The 21,122-nt window shown below is 43.6% G+C and overlaps 1 protein-coding gene across 3 annotated transcripts in view; it reads left to right on the plus strand.

Moving 5' to 3' along the window:
• The window catches only part of GOLM1 (golgi membrane protein 1), a 160,344-nt gene that overhangs the window by 130,993 nt on the left and 8,229 nt on the right, over nt 1–21,122 (plus strand). For all 3 annotated transcript variants that reach the window (XM_073633447.1, XM_073633431.1, XM_073633437.1), the window contains 2 exons: nt 341–625; nt 15,790–15,918. In XM_073633447.1, coding sequence (XP_073489548.1) covers nt 341–625; nt 15,790–15,918 — 414 coding nt within the window. The remainder of the gene's footprint in view (nt 1–340; nt 626–15,789; nt 15,919–21,122) is intronic.

A 21,122-nucleotide genomic window follows, 5' to 3' on the forward strand; every position in this document is an offset into this window, starting at 1 on the left:
ACACTAACCATGAGTGAAAGAAAAGTTTTTGTGTTATCATTCATATTCTCTGAAAAATGGCCAAGAAATAATAAATTCTGCCAGGGTATATAAACTTATGAGCACAACTGTACTTCTATCTCATTGAAACGGCCACTTTGATCTCTTAAGCGATCACAGTATTACAACGTCAATAAAATCGTAATCCAAGTGCAACCAGTCAAACAATTGTCAGACAACAAGCTCAATTTTAATTTGGGAGCAGATACCAGCAACGCTCTAACCAAAGTCCCCACACCACTATATTTACAGAATTCCTAACAGTTCTTGTATCTGTGATGATGTCTTTGTTTTCTTTCAGAGGAAACTAATGATTTGGAACTGAATGTAGATGAAAAGAAGCCCAGTGCAGCTCCTCAGAAGCCTAAGCCAGATGACCACAAAGATGTTGTACAGGAGCCAGGAAATCAAATTGACCCTGTACAGGTGCCAGGAAATCAAATCAACCCTGACAATGTTAATGCAGCAGAAGAGGAAGATGAGCCTAAAGTAGAAGATGCCGAGGACCAAGAGGCCAATAAAGAGAATGAAGAGGTGGAGAGAGACCAGCTAATAAACATAGATGGTCAACAGGAAGATGAAAAGGGTAGGTACACAAGCCCTATTTAATTCATTTTGGGAAGATCCTGGACACTTCAGGTAGATTTCCTTTTGGATGGCTTCATAAATCTGTGCGTGTGTGTCTTTTGCTGCAGCCTCTTCATGTTACATTGTAACACCTTTAAAGTAGGAGGATTGAAAATTGGCAAGCAAAAATACTGTAGACCAGTGGTTCTCAACCTCAGTCCTCAAGTAACCCCAATGGGACATGTTTTCAGGTTTATCTTTACTTAGCTATTTTATCCAAGGGAAGTTCCCAAAACATGGCTCGTTGGGGGTACTTGAGGACTGAGGTTGAGAACCACTGTGGTAGACAAGTCAGGATTATTCCTCCTATCAATGTGTTCCAGTTTTTTGCTAGTGTCATAGGAGGATGAACATCTTTTCTTTAGCTCCTTTGTGTAAAAGACTAAACTAATTTTTGTTTATTTTTTTTTTTAACTACTTCTATTTTTTTTTTTTTTTTTAATTATTATTCAAAAACATTTTTTCAAGCAAGACTCTGCTCTGTATGCTAATAGAGCTGTTGTATTTGATTGTGGCTATCCAACGTGTTTGTCCTCAGCCTGGCTTTTGGAGTATACACATGTGGAGGACACTGGCTAAAGTGCTGGACTACAGGACCTGCATCTGAAAAGCACCTGATCTTAACAGCCTTCAAAGGACAGTGTCCCTTAGATTCTACCCTTGACACCATTATCAAGAATGCTGCCTTTTAACAAGAGTACCTATTCTTTTCAGTGGAAAACTCCTAAGCCTCAGTTTGGGAAAAATCCATCCCTCTTTGGCAGTTAAAAAAAAAAAAAACTCTGGCCCTGCCATTCTGCACCTCAGGTGTTCTTCAAAGTGATGGTGCCAGTACTAGTCTTGCTGCCCCCCCCGTGGCATAACCATTGTGGAATACTTAGATGACCTTTTGTTGAGGGAACAGTCTGTGAGAATTTTGAGCAACACAGTCATGATAGTTTAGATGTCACATCAGTTCAGATGGGTCCTTCAGAGATTGTCGCTGGAATCCACTTATCATTTGTATTAGTATGGGTGGCTAGTCCTGCTAGAGTCTTTGTTCCACAGGAGAAACTTCAGAGTCTCCAATCTCAGGTTCAAGCTCTCCTGGAAGGAAACGCCAGACCTTAAAATGGCAGTCCCATCAAAAGTCCTTTTAAAATAACCAGAATACAGAACAATAAAGAACCATGTAAATTTCATCCATTACATCGTCATTTTGAATCAACCTATGATAGCATATAGATAACCTTTAGTATACAAATTGATAATTCAAATAATGCTTTATTTAATGTAAAAATGATTAAAGAGGGCGATTATTGCTCATTGGCCTCATGTCTGGGAATACTTGTCCCCTATCTCAATTGCATAAACGTGGTTCTGTCAGGAGCATCTACTCAACTACTCTTGATAAAGTAAATCAATATTCTACAAATGCGTTAAGATATGTGATGTGATTTATTTTAGCATTCAGCTGTTATTCTGTGGAATACGAGTATTTGGGAATAAGATATGAAATTTGTAGCTACAATTACAGTAAATCTGCTTGTTTTTACAAACGTGTGCTCTATATAAAGATTATTTTTGTGATTGATAAAGATCAACAATAATCTTTTTAATCATTTACCCTGTTTTTGTGATGTACCTCATAAAAAATCCCACGGGCACTTTGTACTGTTGAGATTTGGTACCTTTTACCTAGTAAGATCACCGGTAGATGTTCTGTGGGATCTATGGAATCATTCTGATCTAGTGTCTCAAAGACTGAGACCATTACCATCCTGCTTAATGGTCACAGGCTTTAACTCATGGGTGCTCAACCTGTGGTACCATGCCTCAGCCTTTGAGAGTCATGCTTGTAACTGCAATGCATCATGGGACTTGTAGTTTTGCAACAGTTGGAGGACCACAGGTTGAGCACTCATGCTTTAACTGCATTGATGTAAAGCCTGGGTTCTGAGATAAGGCCATCTGAGTCTGATTCCTGGGACATTTAAAGTTAGGAGGTCTGCTTCCTGCAAGATCTTTTATTGGACATGGAAGGCAGCAGTTGGCTCTTAGCACCATCAAACGTCAGGCTTCTTTCTTGCCTATCTTGTTTCAGAAACCCTTGACATCTAATTCCTTGATTAAGGCTTTTGTACAGGGAGTCTTCCATGTAGCTCCCCCAATTCATTCCCTTGTGAATGAATTCGGATTTAAATTTTTAAATCTGGTTCCCTCTGAACTTCAGAAACTCTAATTTGAACCTAGTCTTGTCTCTAACTCATAAGGTGGTATTCCTTGTTGCCATCCCCTCTGCGAGGTGAGCATCTGAACTAGTAGCCTTATCTTGCAAAGAACCTGTTCTGATGTTGAGGTCTAGGCTTCTTGCCTAAGGTAGTTTCTGCCACCTTTGTTAAAAAAAAGGTAGTTTCTGCCTTTTGCCCAAACCAGGGCATTGTTTTTCTGCCTTTCTTTGCACCTTCAGTTCCACCATCTCTAGGTGGTTCAAGCAGACCATCGGTAGTTGGCAGTGTAACCTGACAATATAAGACTTTGTGTGTCCCTCAATGGACTCCAAAAAGTCCTGCCATAGGTTATATGCAGCTAACATCAGGTGATTGGACACTGATACAACAAAGCAGCTGGGGCATCCCATATATAAACCCTCCCACCCCCAGCTAGTTGTGTTTTTGTTTTTTTTTTTTGTTAGTGTCCTTAGGTCATGGACCTCTTCTGTCTGAGAGAAGCAATACCTTTTTTCCTATGGAGGTTTTCGCTCCCCTTTTAATAATTCCTTGATCATCGAGATTATTCAACTTGCTACACCATAGCCACTGTGGCTCCTACTGCAGCTTCTGAATCCTTAGCTGAAGGCACTGAATCCTGTTTGGGCGCTCACCTTGCACAAAGTCCATCACTTTGAGTGCTATACAGGGCCATGGCCTACCATCAGCCCCCTCTAGTGGTATGCCCATCTTGGAAGGTGATGAGGTCTGACCCCCTTCTGCATTCCCACCTACATTCAAGACATCTGCCAGCGTTAAGGGCAGAAGCCTTTTAGACATTCTCTGCCCAAGAACCAAGCTCTATCTCCTTGCCAGAAAAGGAGCACTTGCTGTGACTACAGACTGGTAGTTGGACTAAGAGCTGGTGAAATTTTTACATTTGGTGCCATTTTTTTCCCTTCAAGCATGGCTGTAAGGGCAGATGCTTCTGAGCCCGCATGGCCTTGCTCTTGGAATATTTAGGGAGTCTCGGCTTACTGCCTTTTTCCTGCTTTGGGTGTGTCTTAAATGTGGCAACATCTCCTGTCCCACTATACTTGGAATAGCACAGCAATCAGCTATACTACCTTGGTGTTCTGAAGCCTACATTGCTAGGCATTAGAAACCTTCCCCCTCCTCTCCATAGCAGTGGAATTCATAAGTACCCCTCTGGAAATATTTTGCAACATACAGGTGATACTTGAAAAATTAGAATATCGTGCAAAAGTTCATTTATTTCACTAAAGCAACTCAAAAAGGTGAAACTAATATATGAGATGAACTATCTTGCTTTGCATGTAATGAGTCTAAGCTGTGATTTGTCATAGTTGTGATGATTATGGCTTACAGCTCATGAAAACCCCAAATCCACAATCTCAGAAAATTTGAATATTACATGCAATCAATAAAACAAGGATTGTACATAGAACAATATCTGACCTCTGAAAAAGTATAAGCATGCATATGTACTCAGTACTTGGTTTGGGCCCCTTTTGTGGCAATTACTGCCTCAGTGCGGCGTGGCATGGAAGCTATCAGCCTGTGGCACTGCTGAGGTGTTATGGAAGACCAGGATGCTTCAATAGGGGCCTTCAGCTCTTCTGCATTGTTTGGTCTCATGTCTCTCATCTTTCTCTTGGCAATTCTCCATAGATTCTCTATGGAGTTTAGGTCAGGCAAGTTTGCTGGCCAATCAAGCACAGTAATCCCAGGGTTATTGAACCAGGTTTTGGTGTTTTAGGCAGTGTGGGAAGGTGTCAAATCCTGCTGGAAAATGAAGTCAGCATCCCCAAAGAGCTTGTCTGCGGAAGGAAGCATGAAGGGCTCCAAAATCTCCTGGTAGACGGCTGCGTTGACCCTGGACTTAATGAAGCACAGTGAACCAACACCAGCAGATGACATGGCTCCCCAAATCAACACAGACTGTGGAAACTTCACACTGGACTTCAAGCATCTTGCAGTGTGTGCCTCTCCATTCTTCCTCCATACTCTGGGTACTTGGTTTCCAAATGAGATTCAAAATTTGCTCTCATCAGAAAAGAGGACTTTTGATCACTGAGCAACAGACCAGGTCTGTTTTTCTTTAGCCCAGGTAAGACGCTTCTGACGTTTGTTGTTCAGGAGTGGCTTGACAATGCGACATTTGAATCCCATGTCCAGGATGCGTCTGTGTGGTGGCTCTTGATGCACTGACTCCAGCCTCAGTCCACTCCTTGTGAAAGTCCCCAACACTTTTGAATGGCTTTTCCTGACAATCCTCTCCAGGCTGTGGTCATCCTTGCTGCTTGTGCACCTTTTTCTTCCATACTTTTCCCTTCCACAAGACTTTCTATTAATGTGCTTTGATACAGCACTTTGGGAACATCCAACTTCTTTTGCAATTACCTTTTGAGGCTTTCCTTCCTTATGGAGAGTTTCAATTATGGTTTTCTGCACAACTGCCAGGTCAGCAGTCTTTCCCATGATTGTGATTCCTACTGAACCAGACTGAGAGACCATTTAAAGGCTCAGGAACCCTTTGCAGGTGTTATGGCTTAATTAGCTGATTAGAGTGGGACAATTTCACAATATTCTAATTCTCAGAGATTGTGGATTTGGGGTTTTCATGAGCTGTAAGCCATAATCATCACAATTATGACACATCACGGATTGAACTATCTTACTTACTTTGCATGTATTGAGTCTCTCTCATATATTAGTTTCACCTTTTAAGTTGCATTAGTGAAATAAATGAACTTTTCCTCGATATTCTAATTTTTCGAGTATCACCTGTACATGGCACATCCAAAGGGGAAGAAAAAGATGTTCAGATGGCCTCATTAGCTCAGACTCCAAGGGGGATAGTAGTTTATCTCCACAGGGTCCTGGTAGCCTCTGTTTAGATCATTTCCCCGCATTCCTCTGGGCACTCCAGTGACCATTTGACCGCACGCCCTTCCTACTTTTAATCAAGGGGGTGTTCTGCCACAATTTCTGATTTCATGGGTAGAATTTTTAAAGCGTTTGTAAAACCCCAAAAATTAAATAAAATTTAAAAAAAAAGTGTGTGTGTGTGTGTGTGTGTGTGTGTGTATATATGTGTATATGTGTGTATATATATATATATATGTGTGTGTGTGTGTGTGTGTGTGTATGTATGTATGTGTATGTATATATATATTATATCCTGCTCCTTTTAAAAGCGTGTTAAAAAGCAGTGTTTGTGCCATGTTGTTTGTCCCTTTTGTATGATGTGAAATACCTAGCTGATCCTGCCTGTTCCCTCCACGTCCCCCCCCATCTCTGCTGACCACAATAATCGGGGCTCCTGATCCAGGATACCGTGGTCAGATTACGTGCCTCCATCATCAGGTTGTCTGCTCTCTGCTCTCTCTCCCCCTCCCTCCCTGCCTGTCAGTTCTGATGCCTGTGTGTGAGAGCGCAATCTCCTCCTCCAGCCCCTCCCCCCTACTGCTCTTCCCTGTCACTTGAAATACCTTTGAAAAATAACTTGCACCCCCTGTTGCATCAAGATCTTTTTTTTTTTTTTTTTTTTTTTTTTTAAATATATATTTTATTAGTTTTCAATAGAGCCCACAACATACCACAGTGGTATATAACAAAAGGGGGTCGCAGCCTCCCGACATTGCATTATAGTAGTACATGTAATACATCAAGGCATGTAGCATTATCATATCTTTAAATAAATATATATATATATATATATATAGGTATCTTTGTTTCTCTGAGTTAGAGTCCTAGTATGATATGAGAGTATAAATACCCTAGTCAGGAGGCAGCCACCAGAGAAGAGAAAAAAGATAGGAGAGAAAGTAATAGGGGGGGAAAAGAAGTAAGAAGAAGAAACAAGGGGGGGGGGGGGGAGTTATTAGGCGTTCGGATACGTGAATCCCTGTGTACGATGATTACTGTAGGTTGTTGATCAGTATGAAATGGTAGGGTTTTAGTTCCTAAGGAGGGATTTACCCTCTTCTGAATACTTGAATATATTCCAATGAGTCCATGTTTTCCGATAGGTTTCCTGTCTATCTTGAGCTGTCATTATCAAGTCTTCCATTTTATTTATGTCTTCTACTTTTCTCAACCACATTGCTGTGGTTGGTGGGGATTGCTGTTTCCACAACATGGGAATACAGGATTTGGCTGCATTTGTTAAGTGTCTCAGTAGAGATTTCTTATAGGTTTTGATTGGTATGGAAGAAATGTGGAGTAGAAAAAATGCAAAGTCATTCGGGATTTGAAAGTCAGTGAATTTTTGGGAAATGGTACGAACTGCAGTCCAGAAAGTTGTCAACATAGGACATGACCAAAACATGTGTAGAAGCGTTCCCTCTTCCTGGTGACAACGCCAGCAATACTTTGAAGTGTCGGGAAAAATGATATGTAATCTACTTGGTGTTAGGTACCACCTTGTCAGGGTCTTATAATTCATCTCTTGGACTTTAGTGCATATTGAGGACTTAAGGGAGAGACTAATCATGTTTTGTTTCTGGACTGTTGTAAAAGTGCGTTGGAGGTCTGTTTCCCACTTCATAATGCATGGACATCTGGGTGGCTGGGGTGGGGTGTTCAATAGGCTGTACATCTTGGATAGGGTCTGCGGCAATGGCTCTGTCTTTACAAAATTCTTCAAATGTGGTCAAAGGCCTGGTGTAACTTTGAGGGAAAAATTTATTTTAAAGTTTGATATTTTCCCGTATATCTCGAATTCTGCGAGTAGATTCGGTAGGGACGCTCCTGGGTTGGTTAGCGAAAAGAACAGGTCGTCTGCATAGGCCGAGATCTTGTGTTGCAAAGGACCAATTGATATCCCCTGAATGTCGGGGTTCAATCTAATTTTGGATAGAAAGGGTTCCAGGGAGAGAGCAAATAGGAGCGGGGAAAGTGGGCATCCCTGTCTCGTCCCATTTTTTTATTGGGAAGGTGTCCGATAGGACTCCATTGGCCTTTACTCGGGCTGTTGGGTTTGAATATATTCTGGCTATTCGGCTAAGCATCACCTCCCCCAGGCCGATGAGTCTGAGCACCGCAAACCTAAATGGCCAGCTTACCCGGTCAAACACTTTTTCAGCGTCTGTATTGAGAAAAATACATGGGATTTTCTGATACTTAGCGACATAAAGTAGATTTAGCACCTTTGTAGTACTATCTCTGGCCTCCCAAGACGGGATGAAGCCTACCTGGGCTAGGTGTATGATTTGCTGGAGGTGCTGCACCAGCCGAACAGCCAGGATTTTAGTGAATATCTTTAAATCAAGATTTAATAATGATATGGGTCTGTAACTGCTACATGCTGCCGGGTCTTTTCCTTCCTTATGAATCACTGAAATATGAGCACATAGTGTTTCTCTAGCAAATGCTCCGTCAACAACGACCCTGTTGAATAGTGTGACTAAACGAGGTCCTAATATAGGGATAAGAGTTTTATAATATTGTAGTGTATAACCGTCAGGGCCTGAGGCTTTACCTGGCTTCATTGTCCCTATAGCTTTTTGAATTTCTATCAAAGTTATAGGGGAGTCTAAATCTTCCTTAATTTCCTAGGTAAGGGATGGCATTTGAGAAGATGTGATGTAGTTCTCTATCTCAGGCGTGGGGGAAACTACTTATGGCAAGTTGTATAGATTGGAGTAAAAATGGTTAAACTCTTTTGTGATTAGTGCAGGCAGGACTTTTTTTCCCTCCCGTCGTGACGATATGTGGGATGTATGTAGATGATTTGTGGTCTCTAACCATCTTTGCTAAAAGTTTCCCACATTTATCCCCTGACTCATATGTCTGTTTGCGACAGAACTGTAAGGCCTCCTTAGCTCTATAGAGTAAGAGATCAGTGATTTGTTGTCTAAGAACTGTCAGTGCAGTCTCCGAGGACTGCGTGGGGGCATGTTTGTGTCTGGCTTCAGAAATAGCGAGATCCTTTTAGAAGTTGGGAGAGTTGTTTATTTCTTTCTCGCTTAATTCTTGCACCATGTGTGATGAGGATTCCTCTGATAACTACTTTGTGGGCTTCCCACAGAATCCCAGGGTCAGTCTGGTTGGTCGTTTTCCTGAAAGTATAAATTTAGCGCTCTGGTCACATCTGTCAACACTTCTGGGTCTTGCAAGAGACTTTCATTAAGACGCCAGAAATGGTGTCTGGGAGAAGAAATGTCCGACAAAGTGTAGGTCAGGAAGATAGGCGCATGGTCTGGCCACGTTCTATTGCCTATGGAGGTCTGTTCCACTGCATGTAGCTGACTGTGTGGGATCAGGAAATATTCTATTCTTTTATATACCTGGTGCAAGTGTGAATAAAATGTGTAGTCACGTTCTCCCGAGTGCTGTAAGCGCCAGATATTGATTAATTCTGATTTGTGTAACGTTTTTGCTAATCGTTTGAGTTGATTTGGTTGGATCTAAGATTTACCAGTCGAGGTGTCTACAGATGGGATCAATGGGGTGTTAAAGTCTCCTCAAATAATTAGCTGTCCTTCCTTAAAGTCGTCTAGTTTCTCCAAAGTGTCTCGGATAAATTTGGCCTGCTGCTCATTAGGGGCATATAGTGCTGCTAGCGTTACTTTTACAGTACCTATGAGGCCTTTAAGGAAAACCTATCTTCCTGATGGGTCTATCATAGAGCTCAGAAGGTGCCATGGAGTTTTACTGGATATTAATATGGAAACTCCTTTGGATTTGGCAGTCGGGTTTGTAGAGTGATAAGTCATCGGGAATAGTTTACATTGTAAATACGGTAATTTGTTAGTTTTAAAGTGCGTCTCTTGAATAAAGGCTATGTCTGTGCGAGTCCGCTTCAGGTCATCCATCAGTATGCGTCTCTTCTCAGGCGTATTAAGCACCTTTGCATTGAGAGACATCACTTTGATATTATTAAACGCCATGTTGTTACGGGACAGGAAGGGAGGGAAGGGTAGGTTTGAGTATGAGGGAAGAAGGAAAAAAAAAGGGCTGGGGGGGGAGAAGTAGAGAAAGAAGTAAAGGAAGAAGATATTTAGTAGAGGGATACGAGGTAGAGACAAGGCCTAATGTCTCGCCCAACTCGACTCCCTTTTATGTTTCTGGTATTGTCCTTTGCATAAGACTCCCAGGAGGCAGAGTAGCACCCTCCAAGAGGATTTGCTGACCTAATTGGGAGAGGGATAGGACATGGCTCAAAAGGTGAGTCCCCCGTCGTCCCTCCCGTCCCAGCACATCTGGAATGCGTAGAAAGAATATCTCGTATATCTTTATAAGTAAAATAATAAACCAACAATAACATAACTTGAATGGGTATGTATTTGCGAACCTCATATGCCAGTTTCTTGATCACCACCCCCTACTTCTCTGACTCTGAGTGTACATTCTGCTATTCTCAAGAGCATTCTGAGAAGTGGACCCTTTACTGTGGTGTCAAGTCATGTTTAACGAAGTAACCCAACCCCAAAACTCGGTATCTCAGCAAATGTGGTATGATAAAACTAAAAACCCAACAGCTTAACAGATATATTTAAACCAAACATAACAATACTGTGCACCCCACTTCAAAAATGATGGCATGTCCTTCAAGCCTAGTTAGTATGTCTTCAGATTGGTCTCGTCGGGTCTCCACCAAACAGGAATTGACAGATCCGTCAGGCAATGTATCTGAGCAAGGCTCTATGGTATGCGGCTTCAACTGATCTCCACGAAAGGAGGAGGTACAGAAAACTCTACACTTGGCGGCTCCACTACCCCATCTCCTGTTTCTGTAGTATGTCCTCTGATAAATGTTTCCAGGGTAGTATCTGGAGTAGCCGTGAGATATCTGTTAAAATGGATGAATATAAACCCCTGAGGTTTCCATTCCAGAGAGTACCTGTGGTTGAGAGACCTCCTGGGTATATACCGTCTCTTTCTCCAGCTTACATCTCAAATTATATTGACCGCTTTAAGTGTATCATGCGGGTTAATCATGAGTGGTCACTGCACTGATAAGGACGGAAGTCTTGCTAATTGGTGTAAAGGGTGACCTCTTTCTCTATGCAGTAGAGTTCAAAAAATCCCTATTCCCTCTGGCAATACAGAGGGGCAAGTGATGTCGGGTGAACGGCATTAGTAATCTAAGCAAAACCGAGGCAAATATCACCACTTTGGGCATTATTCAGCCTGAATCAAATTCGTCTTAAGGGATGCATACTTCAAGACTTACGTGCATCTTCTTGTGATGGCGCTCTGGGTCGACGACGATTCCTCTGTTGTCTGGGCGGCAGGTTCCCCCCCAGTCTCGGTATATTCATGTGTCCTGGTGGTCGCTGTAGGGGAGCGAGCCAGTTGGGCACATCAATAGGATCCGTGTCAAGGAAGGAAAACAGGGCTGGCAAAGCATCTGGTTTGCGTAAAGTGAAGAATCTCTGTTCCTTCCTGAATGTGACCGAAAGGGGATATCCCCAGTGATATGTGGCTCCTCTGTGCCGGGCTAGATCCAGTAAAGGTTTCATGATCGCTCGTCTCTGCAGGGTAGCGCGGGAGAGGTCAGGAAATATTTTAACAGCCACACCATCTAGCTCTGGGTCTTCTGCTTCCCAGGCTTTGCGTAAAATTTGTTCCTTGTGTGTATAGTGGTGCAATCTGCAGATTACATCGCGCGGTCTCAAAGGATCAGTCGGTTTAGGGCCCAATGTTCGGTGAATCCTATCGATTTCCACTCTATCTGGAAGATCTACACCGGGTATGTTGCGGAAAATGGCGACCGCTGTATCCGCCAGGTCCTCGGGACCAGTAACCTCCGGCAGTCCCCGAAGCCGTAGGTTATTCCTGCGGCTTCGGTCCTCCATCTCTTCCATGTGGAGCTGTTGGTCTTGCAGGGTTTCCGCCTGAGTGTCTTGGATCCCTTCTACAGTTGCCACTCTCCGCTCTAGGGCTGCTAGGGAGGACTCCCCCGTCTCAACCCTGGTGGTGAGTGCCTGGACCTCCGCCTTCATCAAGCTCATTTCTTTATGGTGAGCGGTTTCCACTGTCTCTATGAGGGCTGCTATGTCTGCCTTAGTGGGGAGTGCCTGCAGGAGCGAGCGCAACTCCGCCGCCATTCCGAGAGATCGTGAGGGGGGTTGTGATGGCTCACCATAATCGGAGCGGAGAGCCGCAGGGAAGCCCGTGTAGGTGTCGGTCAACAGCGCCTCCATGTCAGTCGATGGGGAGTTTTGTGGAGTCTGTCTCTCAGTATGCTCACCATGCACTGACGCCATTTTAAGTTCCGGGGAACCGAGCAAGGAGAGCCAAAAAAGTCTTTCAATTTCGCCCGATGTCGGAGGTTGAGGAGTAGATTTAGGTGGTTTGTTGGCTTTCTTTGCCCCCTTCTTTCTGGAGGAGTACATATTCTGAATAATGGACTGAAATAGCTGGGATAGGGGAGAGACGGACGGGAGCTCAGCTAAAACACGTCTCTATTCAGCCATGTCCAGGCCACGCCCCCTATCAAGATCTTAACTACTAGGTGTCCGTTCTTTTAAAACTCTAATCCTAAATTCCTTACTTCACAGCAGTCACATGACATTCCTCTGCTGGCCGGCTGATGTCCGAGGGTTAGCTCAGCCCCTCCCTCTGCATTCTTTACATGGGAAGATCGATCACAGGAATGTCACTAACAACAAGTTATTGCTGTGAGATGGTATTTACAATTAGAATTTAAAATAAAAAAGGACACGTGGTGCTATAGCTCTTGATAAAACAGAGGGGATGGCAGTGCTTTATCATCCTGACTTTACAACCACTTAAGGCCTTATAGAGGCTATTGATACCAGGGGTCACAAGCTTGCCCCATTTAGTTACTGAGTCATTGCCTGAGGCTGGCACGCTAACGGAAAAGGCAGTATATGAGGAAGATTAAACCCCCCCCCCCCCCCATCCTTTTTTGAGGAAACTGGTCAGGATGAGATGCCTTAAGCTAAAATTTCATCCAAACTTAACCCCTTCCCGACCAACCGCCGCAGTTGTATGGCAGGTTGGCTCCTCTGGGCGAACCAACATAGCTGTATGTTGATTCGCCTTTTGACAACTAGAGGGCGCGTGCGCTGTCAGAGCGCGTGCCCGGCGGTCACAGTGACCGCTGGGCACCCATGATCGCTCCACAAAGACAGAACGGAGATCTGTCGCCATCGTTGTTCATACTTAGTATGAACAACGATCAGTCTCCTCACCCAGTCAGTCCCCTCCCCCCACGGTTAGAATCACTGCCTAGGGAACACAGTTAACCCCTTGACCGCCCCCTAGTGTTAACCCCTTCCCTGCCAGTGACATTTACACAGTAATCAGTGCATTTTTATAGCACTGATCGCTGCATAAATACCAATGGTCCCAAAAATGTGTCAAGTGTCCGATCTGTCCGCCATAATGTTGCAGTCCCGATTAAAAAAAAAAAACGCTGATCACCGCCATTACTAGTAAAAAAATAAAAATGCCATAAATCTCTCCCCTATTTTGTAGATGCTATAACTTTTGCGCAAACCAATCAAACTAATATACGCTTTTTGCGATTTTATTTATTTTTTTTTTTTTTTTATTTTTTTATATTTACCAAAAATATGTAGAAGAATACATATATGCCTAAACTGAGGGAAAAATTATATTTTTTAAAAATAAATAAATTGGGGATATTTATTATAGCAAAAATTACAAAATATTGTGTGTGTGTGTGTGTGTGTGGTCTGTGTTGTGTTTTTTTTTTTTTTTTTTTTTGTGTTGGTGCAAAAAATAAAAACCGCAGAGATGATCAAATACCACCAAAAGAAAGCTCTATTTGTGGGGAAAAAAAGGATGTCAATTTTGTTTGGGTACAACGTCGCACGGCCACGCAATTGTCAGTTAAAGCGACCCAGTGCCATATCACAAAAAATGGCCTGGTCATTGAGCAGCCAAATCTTCTGGAGCTGAAGTGGTTAAGGATACCATAATTTACCCTTTATTGATGCTGTATGCTCCTGCTTAGCATTACAGCAGCCCGATTCTGCTCACCCTAAGGTCTGGGGTTCCTGAAATTGCCAAAACCCTTCTATCCCAGTCTACTTGCAGAACCTGTCCTATAGAGGGACTAGCCTCACCCGAAGAAGATTTTTACTCCAAACACTTTGCATAGCATTATCCTAATAAGTTTCCTGCAGGCGTAGACCATTGTCTTAACACTATACTCAGCCCCTGTAGAGGATAATCCTGTGTTTTTAAAGAGTACTTTTCTCCCCCGGGCAAGAAGTCTCACCCTTCTACATGTAGGCCTTCTACTCTTGGGTTTATGAAAGGTCCCTTTCGTCCCTTTCAGACCTCTACTTCCAAATGCGACTCCAAACCAGTTAAGACTGGTTCCAAGCCCTCTTTCTCAAACCCACTTGCCAGAGAGGAGGGAGGGGGACGGTGCGGCATCTGTTGGCTTCTTGGTTCCAGAAAATCTGACGTGTGCCCAGAATGTCATTTTCAGGGACAACAAACTGGAGTTTTGAATTCTGCTTACTTCCTGCATTCAAACGTGCCTCTCTACTAAAACAGGAAGCTGTTCTTACTGCCATTCACAATTCTGTCTCAGGTGATTATTGCCTTGATACCAAAAGAGAAACCGTTTTCAAGGCTTCTCAACTTGTTCCTACAGGTTTAGAACTTTTGTATGGAAACTGCCAAATTGGTTATTTCCTCCGTCTTTCTTTGAGACTGGCATCAGTAGACATTCCGTGTCTACAAACATTCCCATCTTTCCTCCCCATCAGCGCTATCTGCATTTCTTTGCAGTGGTCAATCAGCATTACCAATTTGTCACCCTTCCCTTTGGCTTATCCATGGCCCCCAGGGTTCCCTCCAAAGTGCTTGCCCTAGTCTTATTATCAGCCCTGCTCAGTTTATGGAGGTGGAGCTAAGGGTTTATTTAGGCGTTGGAGGAATTTGGGAGCTGGAGCCACTGCAGGACCAAAGCAAGTAAACATGGTGCCAACAGTATTCTCCAAATTGCAAAGTGCATGTAGCACCACCACATCAGCACCAGCCACATGCATACATCTACTGTACATGTATCAGCAAAATATATAAATAGTTTCTACCCAACAGCAGCCAAATTCTTCATTCCCAAACTACTTCATCTACCCCCCCCCCCCCCCCCCCCCCCCGAATTTACAGCTACCCTATTCCATAGTGAAACTTCCCACAAACCCCCAAGCCACAACTTTCCTAATTGCAGCTACTTCTCATACCCCCAAGCCTCGATACTCGGGCATATCTCTTCATTGAAATCTGTGTGTCCCCCATCAAATTTTATCTACCTACATGGCATCCTTTCTGCTTCTGCATGGTATGCATGATAGTAGTAGTTCAGAGAATGGAGCAGAGGCCACAGGAGACCCTCAAAACAGTTCAATATCTTGTTTAGAGGATGCTTGGTTAGTGTACTATCTACAAATTGACATAAGACTAGGGGGTTGATTTACTAAAGGCAAATTGACTGTGCACTTTGAAAGTGCAGTTGCTCCAAAACTTAGTAAATGAGGTAAAGTTTTCTTTGTAAAGAATGCCCAATCATGTGCAAGGGGAAACAAAAAACAAACAAAAATTGGATGGATTGGATGTTGCAAGTCTGCTCATTTTATTAAGCTCTGGAGCAACTGCACTTGCAAAGTGCACAGTCTATTTGCCTTTAGTAAATCAACCCGTAGGAGTCACCCAAGAAAAGTGATAAATGGATTGACACTGTGCAAACTGCTTTACCACTGAACATTCCATCATAACCGTATTTATTTATATATATATATATATATATATAACACAAATTTAATAGATACAAAACATGCATTTATTTTAAGAAAAGCTCCAAATCTGACGCATGCATTACATGTGGGGAAAACTTCTTCAAGATTCTGCTTTTTAATTAGTCTGGTGCTTGATTGAAGATATTTTCTTCTCTTTTAAGACCTAAAACCGAATGAACAGGAAGAAGATGCAGAAAACCCCAATGAATACAATGGAGATGAAGCAAATGTAGCTGAATCTGAGGCAGAAAAACAGGCTCAGCTGAATGACAACAAACTGGACTTAAAAGGTATTTTCAGTTTTTTATTGCAGCTAAATTTAACACATTCCATCAAAGTATCAGTAACACAAACTGCGAGGGGTTACAACAGAAAAACCTCATTCATTTTTTTTTTTTATATTGAAAATAGCAGAGATTACTTGATATTATACTACACTCTATTCCTCCCTAGTTCAGGAGTTATGCCGCGTACACACGAGCGGACTTTACGGCAGACTTGGTCCGGCGTACAGGATTTCGTCTGACAATTCGATCGTGTGTGGGCTCCAGAGGACTTTGTTTTCTCAAAAGTTGGACGGACTTAGATTTGAAACATGTTTCAAATCTATTCGACGGACTCGAGTCTGGTCGCAAAGTGCGCTTGTCTGTATGCTAGTTCGATGGACAAAAAGCCACGCTAGGGCAGCTATTGGCTACTGGCTATGAACTTCCTTATTTAAGTCCGGTCGTACGTCATCACGTACAAATTCGTCGGACTTTGGTTGATTGTGTGTAGGCAAGTCCGTTCATTCAGAAAGTCCGTCGTAAAGTCCGGCAAAGTCTGCCGTAAAGCCCGCTCGTGTGTACGCGGCATTAGGCTCTGTTCACATCTAGGTGTTGCTATTTTACAGGTGTTTCTTTCGGGCGTTTTGCAGCATTTTTGTACAGGCATTTTCAAGGTTAAGGCTCTGTTCACGTCTAGGCGTTTTTGCCTGTTTTTCTGCTGTAAGCCTCAGCCTTTCTAAAAACGCCCAACAAGACAAATCCCATTCATTTCGATGGCCCCTGTTCACATCTGAGCGTTCTGTCGCCTGAAGCAAAACGCCCATCACTCAAAGTACAGGATCTTCCTTTTTTGCAGATTACAGGCGTTTTCTGCTTTTTACATTGGCCTTTTGACCGGTACAAAATTGCGGCAAAAATCGATTGACCTTCTGCCTGAAAACGATAAGTTCAGGTGTAAATGTAGCCTAAAAGGTCACCAATATAAAAGCAGTAAAATGCCTGTAATCTGCCAAAAAAAGTTTGTGTACTATTTTGGGCGATGGGTGTTTTTTTTTAAGCGACAGAACACTCAGATGTGAACTGGGCAATTGAAATGAATAGGTTTTGTTCTGTTGGGGCGTTTTTAGAGCTGAGGCTTAGAGCAGAAAAATGCCTAGATTTGAACGGAGCCTTAGGGTTGTGTTTTGAACATCTATTGGTGCCTAAAACCATAATCCTATAGAAAGGATTATTATACGCGATTTATATAGCGCCAACAGTTTGCGCAGCGCTTTACAATGTATAGGGGAGACAACACAATTACAGTACAGTTCAATACAAAAGGTACAGGAGGGCCTTGCTCGTAGAGCTTACATTCTAAAGTATAATGACATTTGATGCTAAAATATGATCATGTTTTTATGTATTTAAAAAGCCACCCATTGTTTTGGCCGTGTAATTGTGTTGGATTGGGATGCACATACAAGTCAGCATTTATGTGGCTAAATAAGTGCCCTACTTTGCTCACTCATTTTGTAATTTTCTGACAAACTGTCATTATGTCAATGCACATACTCCCCAACATTGGAAAGAATAAGTCACCAGCGGATAGTTGTAATATTCTGAATCAATAACAAGAGGTGAACTTTACAGTAATGACTAAAGTAGTTGTAGGTTCTCCCTCATCAGCATTTCTAATCTGTAATTATTATTGTATAACTTTAGTGATGCTTATCCCATTCCACCCCCCCCCCCCCCCACCACCACCACACTTAGCTGTAGTGCTCTTCAAAACACATACCCACACAATGAATTAAGCTTGGCCTGCTACGATTCACTATTTGGGTGCTGCACAGTGGGTCCGTGCCACCATCTTGGTCCTTTTCAACTGGCTGCATCTTGGTGCCGCTCCGGCGGCATTTTGTGGGCAGTTTTACCCCCCTTTTGGCTGCTAGCCCCCGCTAACGGCCGAATAGCTCCACTAAAACAACAGCAAAGTGGCGCTAAAAATAGCGCTGCTTTACCACTGATGCCGTTGACGGTACAGTGTGAAAGGGGTCTTGGGATGTCCCATCCAAGAAGGAGATAAAGTCCCACTAAAATGTACAGGCAGCACATACCCTCCATGCTGCACTCTCCAATCTGTTGTTGGTGTCTGTGTCCATGTGTACTGTCGACGAGCTGGCCACTCCCCCTGGCCCTGTCCTGCCCAATCACAGTCCCAGCTAATCCTGCAGCTGACATTGGGCTGCTTATCCAGGGATGGATAAGCAGAGAGCATTGACCGTGGTGAAAAATCTCCTTCATGCTTTCTTTCCTCCTCCTCTCTCCAGCAGCCAGCCGATAACCGTGGGTGGGGGTGCTAGCGAAAATGTGCGATCTCATGTTCTCTTATCCTCTCGTCAGCTGCCAGCTGAGAAGCCGGGGGGGTGCTGGCGAATCTGGTGCTGGCGAATCTCCTCCTTTCACCGGCAACACTCTGATTGCCGGGTGGGGGGGGGGGTTGGCCGGGCCCCTGGAGACGCCCGGGCAGATTGGAGCACCGGGAGCAGTGGGGCCCTACGCAGCTTGCGTAGTGAGTGTATAGGGTGAATTGGCTCTGGCTATGTAAAATACTCAAAATAAGTATAATGGTTATACAATCCAATAATACACTGTCTCACCCTCGTCTGCACACGCTTAGCTCTCCATTTTTAGGCACAGTTTGTAGAGGCCAATCTGTTGCCGGCCTTAAAGCAGAGTTAAGCCCTCCTATCCTTAACAGCCAAGGAAGCGGCTTCTGTTTGAACTGCAACTGCTATGGTGCTGCACATGTAATCAGTTATGACACCAGCCATTTGATGGTTTGACAGTTTGGTTGAGGACACAAGCAAGTGTGTCAGCAATCCCAGCATTGATAACAAACTGTTTTTTGAAACTGTTAAATCGATAGGTTTAGTTCCCCTTTATGACTTACTACTGTTCAGGGGCTCTGGGCTTCAGCAAAATGGGAGCCTCCAAAAAGAAAAAAACGGGAACGATGATAGAAGCAATTTACACACACTAATTGGTAGCAAAATTATTAATGTGGAATGTATGTTCCTTGCTAAAAAAAAAAACGTTTTTTTTTTTTTTATCAGGTTGTTATGAGTAAAGTTCTGCTTTAAGCTAGGTTTACCAAAATTGTGTGTGGCAGTCCCCACTCGACAGAAGTTGGTCATTTCATTGTTGGTAAATTTTTCTTGATTGGTGGCTACAGCCCCTGATCAGTGTATTCGGACAATGGTGGATGCAGCTGGCAGAATACAGTTTCCTGGTGGGGAAGACATTAAGTTACCCTTCATCTGCCTCATTTTTGTGGATGGGGAATCTGTTCTTTTTTTGGCTGAACTAACAATGTATGGCCAAGTTTAGTCATAAATGGTGATTTTTGAGGTGCGTTGCCCTTACTCAATGAATGAGGTTAATTTCCTAAAGGAGAACAGGCTGTTCACTTGAAAAAAGGCAGTTGTTTACTGTAAAAAAAACGAAAACTTGTATACTCACCTTTCCGTAATTTTCCTTTCCTGTCGCATCTTCATGGCAGCATACACGTTGGGTTGTGACTCCGCCTCCACAACCTGATAGGACCACATAGCTATAAATTAATGAATAGGCCCGCCCCAGTATTCTCTGTATATATACATATGTCACCTCAGAAGGTGGGCGATTGTATGCTGCCATGAAGATGCGACAGGAAAGGAAAATTACGGAAAGGTGAGTATACAATTTTCCGTTTTCCTGTCGCATCATGGCAGCATACACGTTGGGGAGTAACTTGCCAAACTGGGTGGGAATGCAAAGAAATTTTATTGACAAGAAAGAGAAGAGTTGGCCTGTATAATGGCCCTTCCGAATTCTCCTGCTGATAAGCGTGCAGCGTCTACTTTATAATGGGATATGAAGGTGTTTCTAGAAGACCAGGTGGCCGCTCTACAAATGGTTTCCGCTGAGACTCTACAGTAAGCTGCCCATGATGTAGCCATTGGCCTGGTGGAATGTGCTCTTAAGCCTTCTGGGATCTGTAAGGTGCCCAAGGAGTAGGCCTTCTTGATAGTTTTCACAAGCCATGCGGCGATGGTACAGGCGGAAGCCGCTTGGCCCTTCCTGAATCCGTGTGGGATGATTAGAAGGTTCTCGGATTTCCTGAATGGCTTGGTTATTGAGAGGTAGTGCAAAACGTTACCCCTGATCCGTGACTAGAGCCGGGAGGTCAATTTCCTGATTAAAATGAAATGAAGAGGAGACCTTTGGAATAAATCTATCTGAAGGCTTCAGGGTTAGTCTGTCTGGGTAGACCATCAGATACGGTTCTTTGATTAGCAAGGCTTGCATTTCTGAGACCCTCTTCGCTGGTGTGATGGCGATTAGAAACAATACCTTTAGTGTCAGGTCCCAAAGGGAGATGTCTTCAAGTGGAAAGAATGGTTCTCTGGATAAGACCTCTAGGACGGTTGAGAGATCCCATGTCGGGAACGAAGGCTTTCTGGGGGGCCTTAGTTTTAGACAGGCTCTTTGGAATTGAACCACCAGAGGATTAAGCAACCACTTAACTCCTGTCAACGCGGAGATGGCAGAAACTTGTACTTTTAAGGTGCTGGACCTAAGGCCTTTGTCCAGACCTGACTGGAGGAACTCGAGCACTTGCACTACTGATGGGGAAGAAGTGTCCCAACCTTGTTCCTGGGCAAAGGATGTGAACTTTTCCCAGATTCTTCCGTAGGTATTATTTGTGGCAGACTTTCTAGCCTGGAGCAGGGTATCGACTACCTTCTGAGAGCAGCCCTGGTCTAGAAATCTAGACCTTTCAACCTCCAGGCCGTTAGGTGTAACCTCTCCGGACTCGGATGGAGTAGCTGGCCCTGGGTTAGTAAATCCGCTGTCACTGGGAGCGGAAGTGGATCCGCTGTGTTCAGCTGTAGGAGGGTGGTGAACCAAGGCCAGAAGGGAATCACAGCCAGAACTAGGGCCGCTGAATGCTTGAGCCTCAGAAGAAACTTGGCTATAAGAGGAGTTGGTGGAAAAATGTAGCCTAGACGGAAGTTCCAGCGGTGCTGGAGATAATCTGTTCCCTCCGCTGAGGGGAAGGGGGTCCTTGACAGGAACCTCTGACATTTCTTGTTCACTGGCGTTGCTGCGAGGTCTATGTCCGGATGACCCCATGCCTGGCATATGAGGGCAAATGCTTGGGGGCTCAGACACCACTCGTTGTTGGAAACAAATGTTCTGCT

Source organism: Aquarana catesbeiana, linkage group LG01 (genome assembly GCF_042186555.1).
Source record: "Aquarana catesbeiana isolate 2022-GZ linkage group LG01, ASM4218655v1, whole genome shotgun sequence".
Lineage (NCBI taxonomy): Eukaryota > Metazoa > Chordata > Amphibia > Anura > Ranidae > Aquarana > Aquarana catesbeiana.